General features: G+C 39.9%; 1 protein-coding gene across 3 annotated transcripts in view; it reads left to right on the top strand.

Moving 5' to 3' along the window:
• CRYBG1 (crystallin beta-gamma domain containing 1) overlaps positions 1-15,296 on the top strand; it is a 146,454-nt gene that overhangs the window by 87,136 nt on the left and 44,022 nt on the right. For all 3 annotated transcript variants that reach the window (XM_014605838.3, XM_006276732.4, XM_019499887.2), the window contains 5 exons: positions 5,578-7,036; positions 7,135-7,308; positions 11,196-11,243; positions 11,379-11,497; positions 14,511-14,670. In XM_014605838.3, coding sequence (XP_014461324.2) covers positions 5,578-7,036; positions 7,135-7,308; positions 11,196-11,243; positions 11,379-11,497; positions 14,511-14,670 — 1,960 coding nt within the window. The remainder of the gene's footprint in view (positions 1-5,577; positions 7,037-7,134; positions 7,309-11,195; positions 11,244-11,378; positions 11,498-14,510; positions 14,671-15,296) is intronic.

The raw sequence follows: 15,296 nt of genomic DNA on the forward strand, positions 1-15,296 counted from the left end.
ATTTATCCCATCCTTCCTCCCCCCTACCTGCCCCCGCATTTGCTGTTGGGTGCAGGGCTCCACCTGCTGTGGCAAAAACTCCCCCGCATGTGTGGAGTGAGAAGAAACTCTCGCTCCTCAGATACACAGCTGGGTACAAGGCTGTGCTGTCCAACTGCCTCTGCTGCAGCAAAGACTTTTGTGGGGTAAGGATGGGGATAGTTGATACCTGGGGCTAATCCCTGCCCCCACTCCCACCCCTCCCAATTGAACAACTGCTACCTTTCTAGTTGACAATGTTAGACAAGCTTTCACACACAAAATCCCTTTCCTTTCCAAACATGGCTTAACAACATTTCCTACTCTACAGTTGTTCCAACAAAGGTATTGCCAAAAATCTTCAATTGCCAGTGACTTCAGTGGGAAATATTTATTTATTTTTTAGATTTGTATCCTGCCCTAGTACCTTGGAGTAGGTTTAGCAGGGTGAAAGATCCCTATGCACCATATAATAATATTGACTATTTCTATTAGCTAGAAGCTGCTATGCTAGCATCAGTCAGTTGAGTGGCACTCGGCTGATATAGGCAGGCAATGTCAGTTGATATAGTCAAAGCACTAAGTGAAATTCTTCAGCTTATTCATCAGAACACACAGACTGTAAATCTAGGTGTGTATCAGACTGTTGTGTAATTGGAGAGAAAGGCGATTGGTCTCATTACAAAGTGACTTTTTGTCTAGTGTAGTGTGATAAAAGAATTAACCTTACGCAGTTGAGAAGGCTCTACTTTTTATTTTCAAAGGCTAAAAACACATTAAATATTTTTAAAAATATATGTACTGTTTTTATACCTTTTGTTTGGCATGTTTTGATTTTACACACATTTGTGCACACGCTCTTCTAGCTTATTAGCTGGAGCTGGAATTTTTAAAATACCTCTAAACTACATCATTTTCCAGTGCCAGATAGATTTGTGTTACCACGGTTAAGTATAGTAAAGTACAGAGTAGCCTAAGTATTAGGCTTCTGCTGCAGAAGCAACATTAAGAGTTTAGTTTTTAATTGTTATTTATTTATTTAGAATTCTTTCAGCTAAACATTTTTACCTATTCTTTCCCTTTTTGTATTCACATGCTAAAATCTTATTTTAAAAACTCGAATGCTTTTTAACAACTTTAAACAGAGTCCAGTTTGGAGCTTAAGTGATTGAAGTCTAGTATTAATCAGGCTTGGAGCAATGTTTAGATTTACATAAATAAAATCTCAAACTGTACAGTTATTTTGATATTCTTAATAGATTTTGGCCCTGGTTCTCACATTTGATGTTCAAACATTGATTTGTAAATGATTGCATTTTATCTCATTTAATTATCCTGCTCTGTTAACATGCCATTGTGCTTTGCTCATGTCAGGCTCTGATGTTCTGGCATTGAAGATACCTGTTTAACTTGTCTGTTCCACTACATGTTGTCTGTGTGAGTCACCAGCTATGTCAGGTTAAATTGGGAGAGGTCTAGCTATGTGCTTCTGCAGATTGGTTGCAAGGTGGTAGACTTCCAAAGGAAATGCACCAGTAACTTCTTCCTGCTTTCACTTAAGTAAAAGAAGGTTTGGAGCCAAATAGTGGATTGTAGTAATTATTAGCAAGACCTGAATGCATGCACAAAATAGTCTGGGTAATCTGATACATAAACCCAACCTCTGCTATTTCCCACAAAGTCAGAGTTATATTTCAGGCTCATCAAAAATAGCATTTACCTTTGATTCATGTAATGAAATTGAAGCTTAGTCTTTTTATATTATAGCTCATAAGACAATGTTACTTGAAATATAAAACATACTGGTCGGGGGATGCTAGCAGAAGGACTAGCTGGGATGGAGTGATGGAAGGGAGTGGAATTCATGGACCATCCCCTGCCATGGCAGACCTATAAATTCTTCTCCACGGGCTCAAAATTCTTCTTCTCTTATTCTTTTTAAAGAAGTGAGCCTCTAACTGCTGTTCTGAAGCAACTCTTCAAAATGTGAAGCCCATGTCACTGATGCAAAGTTATACTGATGCAGAGGCTTCTGCTTGAATTTGCTGAAAGACTGAAACTGAACCACTAAGGTGGTAAATGCTCATTTATATGGGTTTCAACTCAGATGCAATTTGATAATACTTTAGCTCTCAACACTACCTATTACACTACTCAGTGGGGCAGAAAGAGAAGCAACGAAGATCTCTTCACTAATTTCCCAAAGTGTATTGTAGTGGGAGTAAACAGCTAGTCAAGAAAGGGTATGGGAGATGAATATATCGAGATGAGGAATCCTTTTACAACCTATGAGAGTGAAACCTAACCATGTGCCCACCGTCCCTCCACTTTGCTGGGAGAACGCTGACTTAAGACAAGTGAAAAATATATCTAAAAATCTTGCTCATAAAGTTGCTTTTCCCCCATGTTGCGCTGTGAGTTATGGAATTTCAGCCTTCCCATAAATGTGAACACTATTTTCAGGGAGTTCTTGTCTGTTTCTTACATTTCAACGTACGTTTTCCTTTAGCTCCTGCTGAATTGACCTGCCTAAAAGGAATTTGGAATTGTTAGTACATTTAAAAATCTTTTATTTTCTATAATGGCTAATTAGTTTTCATTGATGAAACATAAGTACCTTACAGTTATGATCAAAATTTAAAAAGTTGTAGTTTCAGTGTTAGCAGAGGGATATTTTATAAAATAGTTAATGCTTCCAGTTTCATTCTTTCTTTTTTTTGTTGCTCTTGTTGCTGCATCCATAACTGTAGTATCTGATGGCCTTCCAATAGTTCAGTAAGTAATATATGATTTGTTCTCTCATCCTTTCACTCAAAGAAAGAACAAAAAAGTATAAATAATGCCATACTCAGATCACAGGTCCATGTAGCCCAGTATTTTCTCTCTCTCATGGCAGCAAAAACTGAAAGCAGTATTTGAGCAGGATTTGCTTTTGAGTATCTTGTTTTTTGGTGTGAAGTTTTATTTCAGTTGGTTTCTCTCTGGGTTTATTTGTGTGTAGAATTTCTCTAGAACTAAAGCTCAATCCCACTATTATTTAGTTAATAGCTCGGTATGCAGATAGATAAAAATAAGTATTTCTGTGCCAGAAAATCATGTAGAGACTTAGATGTCATGTGACTTTAGAGCTTGTTGCTGGCAGTTTATCTGTGATCTCCCACAGTCATTAGTGTCCCTATAGCTTATATACACACTATTCTACCATAGAATATCATAGAAAAGTAGGGCTGGAAGGGACCTCTAGAGGTCATCTAGCCCAACCCCCTGTGAGGCAGAATCATCCCCAAACCATCCTATAAAAATTCATTGTCTAACTTATTAGCAAAACTACAGGATCAACCCTAACACAACCACATGACATAATACCCTAACCTACCACAGGTAAAGCAGGCAGACCACAGTGGCCAGTGTCCTGCTGCTGCAAAGGTTTTTCCATTACTGCATGCATGTAACTTCCTATAGTTTTTGAGGGACAAATTCCATTTCCTGAACTGGGGGTGGCAACTGTTGATCCTCCTGGATCATGGTGAATGCATGCAAGCCACCCAGGCTTTTAATGCACATGCCTGGGTAAGAATTTTTGGAGGAGTGAAGGCTGCCCAGAACTTCTATCCTTCTTTTAGGCCACTGAGACAGAATCCAAAGACCAGACTGAATCCAGCTGTTTGGTACCTCCGTGGCTATAACTGAATAAGTGTCTGGGAATCAAACCCAGGTCTTCTGTGTGGTAGACAAGGATTCTACCACTGAACCACAGGGGACTTCTTGATTAATTGGTAATGGGTTATTTAACACTTTGATAAGTTTTGAAAGTCTTTGCCCCAATTCTTTACTGCATCCTGACCCTTTTAGCTGTTCTTGCTGTGCAAAAGGAGCCTAAAACAGACTGATTACCCAGCAGCCATTTCCCTGGGAAATCCTTGTGTGGGAGTGATTGGGGGAGGGATGGGCTGTGACTGAAGCTCTTGGTGCTTTGACTCTTCTAGATTCCAGGTGGTTCAAAGGCAATTGCCCAAACTCTTAGTAAGTTAGAGCAGTCCCTGGGGAGGTTTTTCTGTGTGGAGCCTCTGTTATGTCAGAAAAGTTCTCTAGTGTAGACCATTAGAAGGAGTCTTTCTCTTGGCATAGCAATACTGTTTTCCTAAACATCATGAACCAAAGCAACGAAAACCATCTTGTGTTGGCATAGCTGTGTTCACACCAGGGTTTTTGCTGTCATAGCAATTCCAGTGAGAGGGTAATATTTTTTTTCATACCCTTACCCAAATCTAACTGTGCTGGCAAAACTTTTCAGTGTAGATTAAGCTTTAAGAAATGGATCTTGGGCCAGCCAAGAATTTGAGAGTCTAAGAAGTGGTGTAAAGCTCTATCCCTTGTCATCTGGCCTGAAGCTCTTCAGAGGTGTGGCTCATAATTTGGCCTTTAAAGTTTGGCTATATCTATTAGAAATGGAGACTAGCAATTTGAAAATGTACCTGGCTTAAAAACGAATTTAATTCCATCTGTTCACTTTTAAACTTTGACACAGATATAAAAAGTTGAGTTTCTCTGCTGCATCTTGTCATCTGATTCACTATTGTGTTGATCTCCTAGACCAGTGGTGTCAAATGTAAGGCCTGCGGGCCAGATCTGGCTTGCAGAACCATTCCATTCAGCCCACTGGTAGTCTGGTGGGCAACCAGAAATGCTATGTCTTGGCTCTGTGCCACTGGGCAGTGGCATGGAGCCAGAGGCATGCAGCTGCAGGGAGCTGTGTTCAAGCAATACTGCAGAGCCAAGAGGGCTGCCACCCATAGTCATGTCTATCTGGACTGCTTCATGTCCCTGGCTCCAGCTCCATGCTGATGTCTGGTCAGAGCTCCGGGTTGCCTCACATCCCAGTGTCCTCACCAATGCATGCCCTTGGCTGTGCGTTGCCTGAACACAGCTCTGCGTAGCTGCCCAACCTCGGACCCACACCGCTACCTAAATACGGCCCTGTGAATCCAACCCAAGAGGAGCCCTTTTGGTCCAGATCCAGCCTGGGGTGAGTTTGACATCAGTGGTCTAGGTTATAGTAAATTGTGTGCATGTGTGTGAGATGCTTTGTCCCTACCAGCACCCAATTCTTTTTTACTGCCATTAGCACAGGGCATGTCTACATTGTTTCCATGCTTCCTAAAAATAAACTCCGATTTACCCTGAGCTGGTACAGATCTGAGGTGGTAAGGATACCATGGGACTGCTCCCCACCACTGCTCTTGAGATCTGTTTGTCCAGATTATAAGGGCAGCAGCAGCAAGTTCCAGTTGCAGAGTGGAAACAGATGGATGAGACTTATTTTTTATCATCACATTCAAAGACAATATAGAGCCAGTGTAGGCATGCCGGCAGTCATGCCTTTCTTTTCATCAAGTCCTTTTAAAATATTGAAACTTAATTTGTTAAAGAGGAATGCTATTAAGTACTGTTAAAAGGGAAAGATTTTGTTGTGAAGGTGCTTTATGTCTTTTTTTGTAATTGGTATGTTAGTTTTATGTAATGCTTTGCAAAATATCTTTATCACTTTGTTTTTTGCAGTCCAGCCAAACCCAAGAACGTAGAATTGAATTTTAAAGCACCTATAAGTCTTGACAACTTGGAAAGTGAGCAAGAGTCTCTTGAAAAAGCAGTTAATAAAACTAACAACAGTATTGCCAACAAAATTTCCCTGTTTGAAAATAAATGTTCTCAGAATCAGCGACCTACTGATGTCCCTGTTTCAAAAAACAGTGTTGTATCAAATGCATTTGTTGGTAGAGCAAAGTTGAAATTTGGAAAGCAAGCCACAGAAAATGGGCAACCTGATAAAATAATAATTAAGCAGAACAGTCACCAGAAGTTTTTTGAAAATGGGACACAGATTAAAGAAGACTCTGCAGAAATAAAGGTCAAACTTCAAGAAGGCTCTCAAGCAGGGACTCCAACTAATGAGGAGGCTGGAAGGGTAGCAGAACTTAAAGTAAAAGCTGCTGGATCGCTTTTCAACCAAACCAGCAAAGTAGATGCTTGTTCTTCCTTATTAAAACAATCAGATGCAGAACCTCCTATGATTAATAATGACAGTTTACAACCTAAATCTCTCAATGAAAGTAAAATCTTCCAAGATAATGATAACCAAATAATTAATGTGTGCTCAAAATTACCTCAAAATGAAAAAATAATACTGCTGCCAAAAGTAGACATCTCATCACCTTGTAATGATAAGTATCCTCTAAAGTCTGTTTTGGTTTCCAAGGAACCAGAATTACAGAAGATAGAAAACGATTGCAAAAAGACGAAAATAGGAGATTCTACAAGCATACACTGTACCAAGAACAATTTAGATAACGAGCAGACATTAGAGCGATATGTTACCGATATACAGCAAAACCCAGACAACACTTGTAATGGTTCTGCTGCTGCTGCTGATAGCATTTTTGATTCTCCAACTGACATGAAGAAGTTTGCTGAAACTATCAAAAATCTAGACAGCTCAATTTGTGTACCACAGAAGAAAAAAAGGCCCAAGCTTCCCAAATCCCCAGCACCTTACTTTGCAATGCCTCCAATCCATGAAGACAATTTAGAGAAAATATTTGATCCCAATATATTTACACTTGGTTTGGGAGTAAAGAGGGAAAAGAAACAAGATTTATCCCCAGCCCAACAAATTAAAATGCAAAGTCTAGAAACTATAGCTAAGGTAAGACCCAAGCGTATATCTACAGAGCAGAGTATACTTTTCCAGTCGCTGAAGTCATCCAACAGAAATGAACCTATAATAGTTGAGGAAATAAATGGAAAAGAGAACAACGATAGTGTAGATGGTGAAATTAAGAGATCCCGTCTGGAAAAAAGTTCCCTCTACTCAAGTTTACTATCATCAGTAGCTAAAGAAAAGATTACTCCTGCAACCTCAGCAAATACCATCATAACAGCTTTTGCAGCTGACTCCTCAGGCATTCCTTCTTTACTACTGAACACTGCTGGACCATTCAATGTTCCTCAAAAGTCAGAGGTAATAAAACTAAATAGTTCAGAAGATTAAGCCTTAAGAAACCCTTATTTGGAAATGTGGCTTCCAAATAACCTTTTTGTTTTAATTTTCTAATTCAGTCTCTTTCAGATAAAGTTCCAAGTTGCATGGAAAAATATTTTCAAATGGATGATGCGAAAAAAGAATTAGGTTTACAAATGCCAAATTGTGGAAGCAGTGACAAAAGTTTCTCAACCTGGTTAGGGTCTAGCCAGTATGAACGAAATGTTCTTTCTGGTTCATTGGATATAGAGGTGAGTATGTCAAAACTCTGTGTCACTTTGAAAAGTTATTCGGCTTTCACATTTGCTACATGCTGTACACATTTCTCTGATTTATTTTTCCTTCTCAACAGTGACATACATAAATTATGAGTTTAGACTGAAGAATGGTTTAATAGAAATTTAGGCTTTCAAAGTGAGACTATGTATGTAATACTTCTTGATATGATGACAGTCCTGTGAGGTGTCCTTATCTTACAACTCTGTGTAAATAAAAAAACTTCAGACACTGTAGTATGAAGCTTCACTTTGCCATGATTTTTTTGCAAAGTATGTTCTAATTCCATCTTTCTTGCAAATTAGTGGTGTGCTTTCTGTATGCTCCCCTGTTCTTAGTGACTTATAAATACTTCTTTTCTCCTAATGAAATTCTCTGTTGCCAAAAATTCTCTCTACCAAAAAGTCAGTTTCTGTCCATTCCTGCTTCTAACATCCATCTACTTTTCGAAGGGCACTAGCCAGAATCTTGAAAAAGATTTTAAAAGCCGTATAGGGATAAAGATGAAAAGTGTTAATCACCTTAGAGACTAAAGTCCTTTTTGTTTCTTCTGAGTAGCATCCATGCAGACTATTCATTTGATTATACATGCATACATACATATCTATAGATATAGATATTTATCTATCTATAGCTATATATATTTATGTTAAACCAGCCAATAAAGGAGAACCTGTTACTTCCTTAGTAGCGATATTCTTTTTCACTCCATTATGGTATATTCACATTATTTCTATCTAAATTGTGAATAAATACTGTACAACTTCAGCTATTCCTGCTGCTACAGATCTTGGTTCTCAAAGTGTTATTCACCATTACACAATAGACAAAATATATTCAGTAGGTGGTGGAACAGGGGAAAGTAGTTCCTCTTCTCCTCAGTGGGGTCTGCAGGATTGAAAAGAAAAGGAAGTCAGGAAGCATTTCTTCAAACTGAATAGTTATCTGATGTCCCTGGCACAGATCTTTCCTGTCTTCCCCTCAAGGAAGGAGACAACACTGTCTTCCACTCTTAAAGCTGTTTTTCCCCCCCATTTGAGTCCAGACTTATTTCAAAATGTAAGAATCAAATTAAATTAAGCAAAAGTTCAGATTTACTTTGGCAGATGGAAAGGCATTCTTCCTTTGAATGTTTCTGCTGTGGCAGTTTAAGAAGATGTTTGTGAAACTTAGATATTAAAGATGTTTCATTGGTTACTGTCCCTTCCCCAGTTGTGCTCCTGGCTTGAGTTCAAATGAACATTTTGACAAGTTGAGGACCCTGATTTGTCTGTAAACAGAACCTTCTATACACCTGAAACTTACTCCCATGTGGGATCTACTTGGATTCCATATGCATGTACCCCTTTCCAAGACTGGGCCTTTTACTTGAACAAAGAACTCTCTGTAATACAGAGGAACCTAAAATTGTTGTGTGTACATGGGCCCCTCTACATGTGCAAGTAAACGTGCAATGGGATGTAACATGTGATGCACACAATGGCACCTTCTGTCATGCCACATGCAAATGTCAGGAGGTGTGATGGTGGGATCATGCATTAGATCCCGTCATGCCTTATCACTGGTGCAGGGGGAGCCCGGGATAGAGATCTGGCTTCTGCAGCTGCAAGCCCCACAGTTGACTGGGCTTGGCAAGACTCACAGTTGGCTGCAGGAAGAATGCCCCCACGGTGAGCCTCATGAAGTGCAGGGCTCTCAGTGGCAGGAGCGTTCCCTGTACTGCCCCCATGCAAGCACTGCAGCTAATGTGTTCTGTGGGGCTCTCTGTGGGGGCAGCAGGGTGAACGCTGCCACAGCTGTGAACCTTGCAAGCTGCAGAGCTTGCAGCAGGAGCTGCTGTTGCTGCAAGACCCACACCTCATTAGGCTTGAAGCAGCAGCAGTGTTCTCTCCACTGCCACCACTGTGAGCCCTGCAGTGACATGGACCGGGGTGTTCACAGTGGAGGCAGTGTCGGGGAATGCTGCTGCCACTGAGCCTCACACCACATGGGGCTTGCAGCAGGGATGGTGACCTCTGCTGCTCCTGCTGCGATCTCGCAGCTGACAGCGTTGCCCCTACTATGATCCTTGTCAGCTGCAGGGCTGGCAGTGGGTGGTGCACCTCTGTGGCTGGCAACCCCTCAACTGATGGGGCTTCCAGCCACAAGGGAGTATTGGCCACGCATTCAATTAATGCCGTGATTAGTACAAGCTACAAAGTTGTTATATGTTTTTTGTGGAATAACTTTATAGGTTGTTGCTTGTTTTATGTGATATTAATTGCTTGAACGTGCAGCTGGGTTACAAGTTAAGGCATGATTAACTGGTTATAGAGGCCCCCTCTATATGTTACACTTAAGATGAAGAACTATTTTATGTACTCTAGTGACTAAGCTGATTGTGACACTCAAAGTAATAAGCAGCAGGAAGAAAAAAATAAAGTCAGGGCAGCAAAAAAATAAATGACCATGACACCATTTTTAAAATGGGGCAAGTACTAACTGGAATTTAATCAGAAGCTATAAAACCAGTAGTGACTGCGTCAGCGCATCTTGATAATGCCTACAAAACACTAATGCTGGTTAGGCTGCTCATGTTGTGAAACCAATGCCTATCATTCCGAGTAATACTGCCAAGTTATTTTCTTTTATTCTGCCTGTACCTATCTGTAGTTTCTTTTCATATATTTAGATTATAAAATGTTTGGAACAGGAACTATCTTTTTGTTCTGTGTATATGTACAGCACATAGATTAATGGGGTCGAGGCTCAGGACAAGAGCTCCTAAATTCTCTAATACAAATAAATCATTAAAATGCTAATTTTTTTTCCAGGAACCAGAGATGTGGGGTTTTGAAAATTTTCCAGTGCTTTTATTTTTCTGTGGGAACATAGTCCACAACTACAACTATATGGCATATTTTGTATCATTTAATTTAAACTAAGTTTTAAGCTGTTGCTTTTAATTTTGCACATTTGAGCATTTTATGTTGGCTGTTACTATTGGTATATTTTTATTGAGCCCCCTCTGCTATCCTAGTAATTTTTTTAATGAACATTTTCTTACTGGTAGTTTGATTATCTGAAATGTATATTTGATATGCTGCTCTTTCCAATATTTGTACATGGTTTTTTTTTTTAAATTAGTTTTGAATTATTTTTATATTTTCACATACTGACCATTTACTTAACATTTTTGGCACTTTTACACATGCTTTGGCAGTAGGGGGGAGGCACTTTAATTAGAGCAGCTCTGATAGATGCTTTAATACTCTGCGGTGTCTCATGTATCAGTGTCGCCCTGGTTTAAAATAGTGGCAGGGGCACTTGAACTAAAGCTTGTCCAATGAGCTTTAGTTAAAGCACTGCCATCGCCATTTTGAAGTGTGGGGATGCTGATTCACGAGACGCAGAGGCTAGCTGGAGTGTGGTAATTACCATGCTCCAGCAGACTCTATTAATCAAGTATGCTCTGACACGCTGTAATTACAGTATATCAGAGCAGCCTCCATGCTCGTGTACAGGTACCCTAAGATTTTAGAGCACATACCTTTTAAATGCAAAACTTCTCCAGTGTTTTCAAAATGACCCTCGGATACCTGTAACTTTTGGAAAATCTAGGAAGCTGGCCAGCAAAAATTTTAGAAGGTACCAGGCCTGCCCGAGTCTTTCCAGCTTTAATGAGGCCAGAATTGAATTAGTGTGTGTGACAAGACAGTTGTCACCATAAGAAAAACTTGAATTGGAACAAAGTGTACTCAACATCAGCCTACAGAAAAAGAAATGAGAAATGTAATCAAATGTATTATTTTTTAGATTAAAAACTATACTTTCTATTGAATATATTAATATTTGTGTTTCTTTCCTCTCCTTTGCCTATCAGGCTTTTTCAGCAAATGGCCAAAATAAAATCAATCCCAGACCTGGCAAGGTAAGGTTAATATTTCCACTTCTGGTTCTATGTCTTTTTAGTTTTATTTAACAGACTACTGTTTCCTGTTATATTAGAAACAGTGAAATATAATGTTCTCTTTTATGTTTTTTTTTTTTAATTTTTTAAATACAGATGGTGATATGCAGTGAACCAAATGTTCAAGAGAATAATATTGAAGTTTTTTATGATATTTTGGATTGCAGTTCTTGGGTGCTGTCACCAGTGATTTCTGTTAAAGTTATCCGAGGATGGTAAGAGCGGGGATTTTTCTTCACGTTATGGTGCCCTTCTTTAGTGCGGCTAGGAATCAATGGGACAGGTCCAGTCTGTAACTAATTTGTACATCTGCTTTGCAGACTGCAGCGTAGGGCAGAGATATCCAAACAAGTTCAGGAATCAATCTTATCACTGCAGAATGGAACTCTACATAAGCTAACTTACCCTGTTTAAGAAGCTGAGTAGACTAGCTGAAATGAACGTTAAGTGGAACGAGTGTTAAGCAAAACCAGAAGTTTTTGACAACCCAAAATGGTGGCCCTGAGTGGTATAATGAAACTCACTGAACGCTAAGTGGAATCGAGTATCAGTTTAAAATGAGCATTATAGCAAAACAGTGATAAGAGAAATAGCGTTAAGCTGGGGTTGCCTGTAAAATGTGTTGTGCTAACTTGGTTGTGTCTACACTTTGCCACAGCCTGCAACATGGAAATCCCCTCAAGTGCAACTTTGTTTTTACTCGTTCTACCTGACCAGGCTGTGGTGGTCCATTTTTAACCGGGCCAATGGCACTTTATCATTAGATCCACCCATGATTGGCTTCTAATCTCATTTTGCATCATAAATTCTATGTATGGGTTTCTCTTTATAAATCTTTGTGCCCTTCAAAGGCCAAATAATGGATGAAAGTTTAAAACTCAAGTATGTTTTAAAGGTTTTCAAATTTCAAACCACTGACAGCCAAGATTCAGGGTTTTTTCCATTAACTAAATCAATATTGGTGGTATTTTTGAAGTAATGAATATGAACTTTTCAGATTCTTTTTTGCCAATACCTGTAGTACTAGTCACTGCTTTATTTGCCTGAAAAATGATCCATGTGTTGGATTAAATACCTTGTATAAAAACTTCAGAATTTTTTTAGAGTCCAGTCCTGCTTTTTTCATTTGAAATGCATTGTAATATTCTATTTCATATAACAAATGCAGAAGTAATCTCATTGTTCACCCTCAACTACAGTGATATTTGATACTGACTTGATGTCCTAGAGAAAATCTAAACAATTTTTTGGATTATTTTTACCAACTACTTCTATAATGATCATTTTGTAATAACTTCAGGGTATGAACATTCTCTGTGGCCACAGATGGTCAAAGATGCTTAGCCTTGTCATCACACTTTATAATAAACCTTGTGTTTCTGAGTGGCAGAAAGCTCATATCTCATCTCCTTTTGCTTCAACATATTTTATGATCAAATTGATTTTTCCTAAGCAGTTTTGGAATTGGAACACTCCTTTTGATAGAGGTTCATTAGAACTCCAGTGTTCAATGTAGGGTTTTGTGCTAATACAAAGTGTTCTTACTGTCCAGTATTTTCAGATGAAATCGGAATTCCAACACTACATTTTGATTTTAAAGAAATCATACCCTCGATCTTAAAATATATCAAAGAGTAACATATGACAATATATACATCAGCAGTGTTTGACTTATTTCCTTCAGTATTTCAGTTACACTGGGATAGAATTTCAGAATTAATTCCATTCTTTTATTAACTCTTTCTCCTGTTCTGTCTTGGTTTTGTGTGTATGCTTGTTTAAATTTAGAAACATTTTTAATTCATATGCCTCAACTTTGCCTGAACATTATAGACTGTATAAATATTAGCATTTTAAGTGTGTGTTTTTTTCAAATTTTCATTTAAAAATAAATCCTATGAGAATATCTTTTTACCTTATGGCTTAGGATAACCTATACCAGGGTGGGCAATTATTTCAGGCGGAGGACCACTTACCCAGTTTTGGCAAGCTGTTGAGGGCCACATAGGTAGCCCCACCCCTTGACAGGTGCCCCACCCCCTGGTCACCATCTTGGGACCAGTGTCTAAGGGCCATCACTGGTGGGGCCCACAGTGGAGCACAGGCTGGCAGGGGTCTGTGGAGCCGGGATGGCCTGCACCAGCAGAGAGAGGGGGGAGCTGGCCTGGCTCCATAGAGCCCCTGCCAGCCAGGACCCTCGCTCCTGCCACCCTGCTCTGGGCCCTGCTGGCACTGGCCCTGAGACACTGATGCGGGGCCCATGCTCCTGCTGGCTCCTGCAAACTGCTCAGTCCCAGTGCCCCCCCAGCGCCACGGAAGTGGGGGGCAGCGTGCAGCCCTGACCACCTGCTCGCTGGCAGGGAAGGAGCTAGTGCTGAACAGCGAAAAAGCGGCCCCGCCCCGTGGCCAGCACTCCCTGCTGCAGCCGCTCACAGCCCACACAGGCAACCCCACACAGGCTGCGAGTGGCTGCAGCATGGGTCGCCAGCCACAGGGTGGGGGAGGGGCCACTTTTCTCTGCACTCAGCTTTTCGCTGACCCACTTTTCCCCAGGCTCCTTCACTGCCCAGGGTCCTCCCCTGCTCTTCTTTCTCCTCCTCCCCCCTCCCAAAAGGTTCTGGCACCAGTGCAGCTGGGGAGCCACATGGTCCCAGGCCAGAAGGCTGGGTGGGCCCTGCTGTTCTAGGAACCCACCAGGGTTTCCCCTGGGTCCTACTGGCCCTGGCTCCTGTCATTTTTTACAGGAACCAAGAGCAAATAAATATTAATTTCCTACATTTTGTAGGGGCCTCGCTGGCCGGATAAAAGGGGCCTTGTGGGCCAGATCCAGCCTGTGGGCTGTATTTTGCTCACCCTGGGCCTATACCATAGTTTGGGATAAGTGAAATTGTAATGAGAAGCTGTTTATAGTATTGTGGAGGTAGGGAAGCATAAGGTTTCTATCCCTTCTATTTCTAAAATAAGATGGCTTATCAGAAGTTTTTAAGTTCAGAATTGGTAGAAAGTGTGTGTGTGTGTGTGGTGGCTACTTCTGTTAATTAATCATGTGCATAGATTTTTTCAGGTCAGATGAGGCCATGGTGATCTTGTCTAAACTTTGGCATATCATATTTATTTGCAGATATATGCGGCTTAGTTGGTTGAAGTACACCATATGTTTTAGAAAGTTATGGTTAGTTAAAATGTCATCAATAAATTCATGAAGGGAAAATCTCTCTTCTTCTTCAGTTGGATTCTCTATGAAAAACCAAATTTTGAAGGAGCCTCTATTCCTCTGGAGGAAGGAGAATTGGAACTCACTAATATATGGGATGAAAATACCTCAGAAGAAGAGGAATGCAAATCTGCTAAACCTGCAGTGATTGGTTCCATAAAACATGTAGTAAAGGCAAGTAATGAAATGTATTTTATGTAGGCTCCAGAATTGTTTCCTTTATTGGCACAAATAATTTTAATGTTGAGAAACTGATGTAGTAATAAACCTACCATGTCTTGAGATTTTTAAACTTACTGGTTGATTCTGTTGTTTTATAGTAGCAGCTCTGGTAATACCTATTACAGGGCTAAGAGAGGAAGGACACCTACTCCCTGATATTTGTCATGACTTGAGCTCTCAAAGCGTAGTAGAAACATGACAAGCTATGTATGCCTTGTTGATGATTTTATCTTTTAATCTGCATTTTGTATTTTTACATTCTATAAAAGTCTTTGTCTTCATTACTACAATTGGCTTATTTTTATTTGGTCTTTCCTATTCTCACATAGGTCTTTTAAAGAAGTTAATCGAATCACATTTTCAAAAATGCATATGCATTTTTGTGTGTGTCCAATTTATACACACATAGACTTCAGTGCGCATTGATAGACTCTGATCTACAAGTCGTCTATATGAATATGTAGATTGAGGGTTTCATGCACACGATGGAGTACCTTATTGCATGTCTTTTCAGTTTATCATTAACACATTAGCTTTCAAGTTTACCCAAATAAATATGAAGCAGGAGAAGATTTGAC

The sequence above is a fragment of the Alligator mississippiensis genome, chromosome 1, assembly GCF_030867095.1.
Source record: "Alligator mississippiensis isolate rAllMis1 chromosome 1, rAllMis1, whole genome shotgun sequence".
Lineage (NCBI taxonomy): Eukaryota > Metazoa > Chordata > Crocodylia > Alligatoridae > Alligator > Alligator mississippiensis.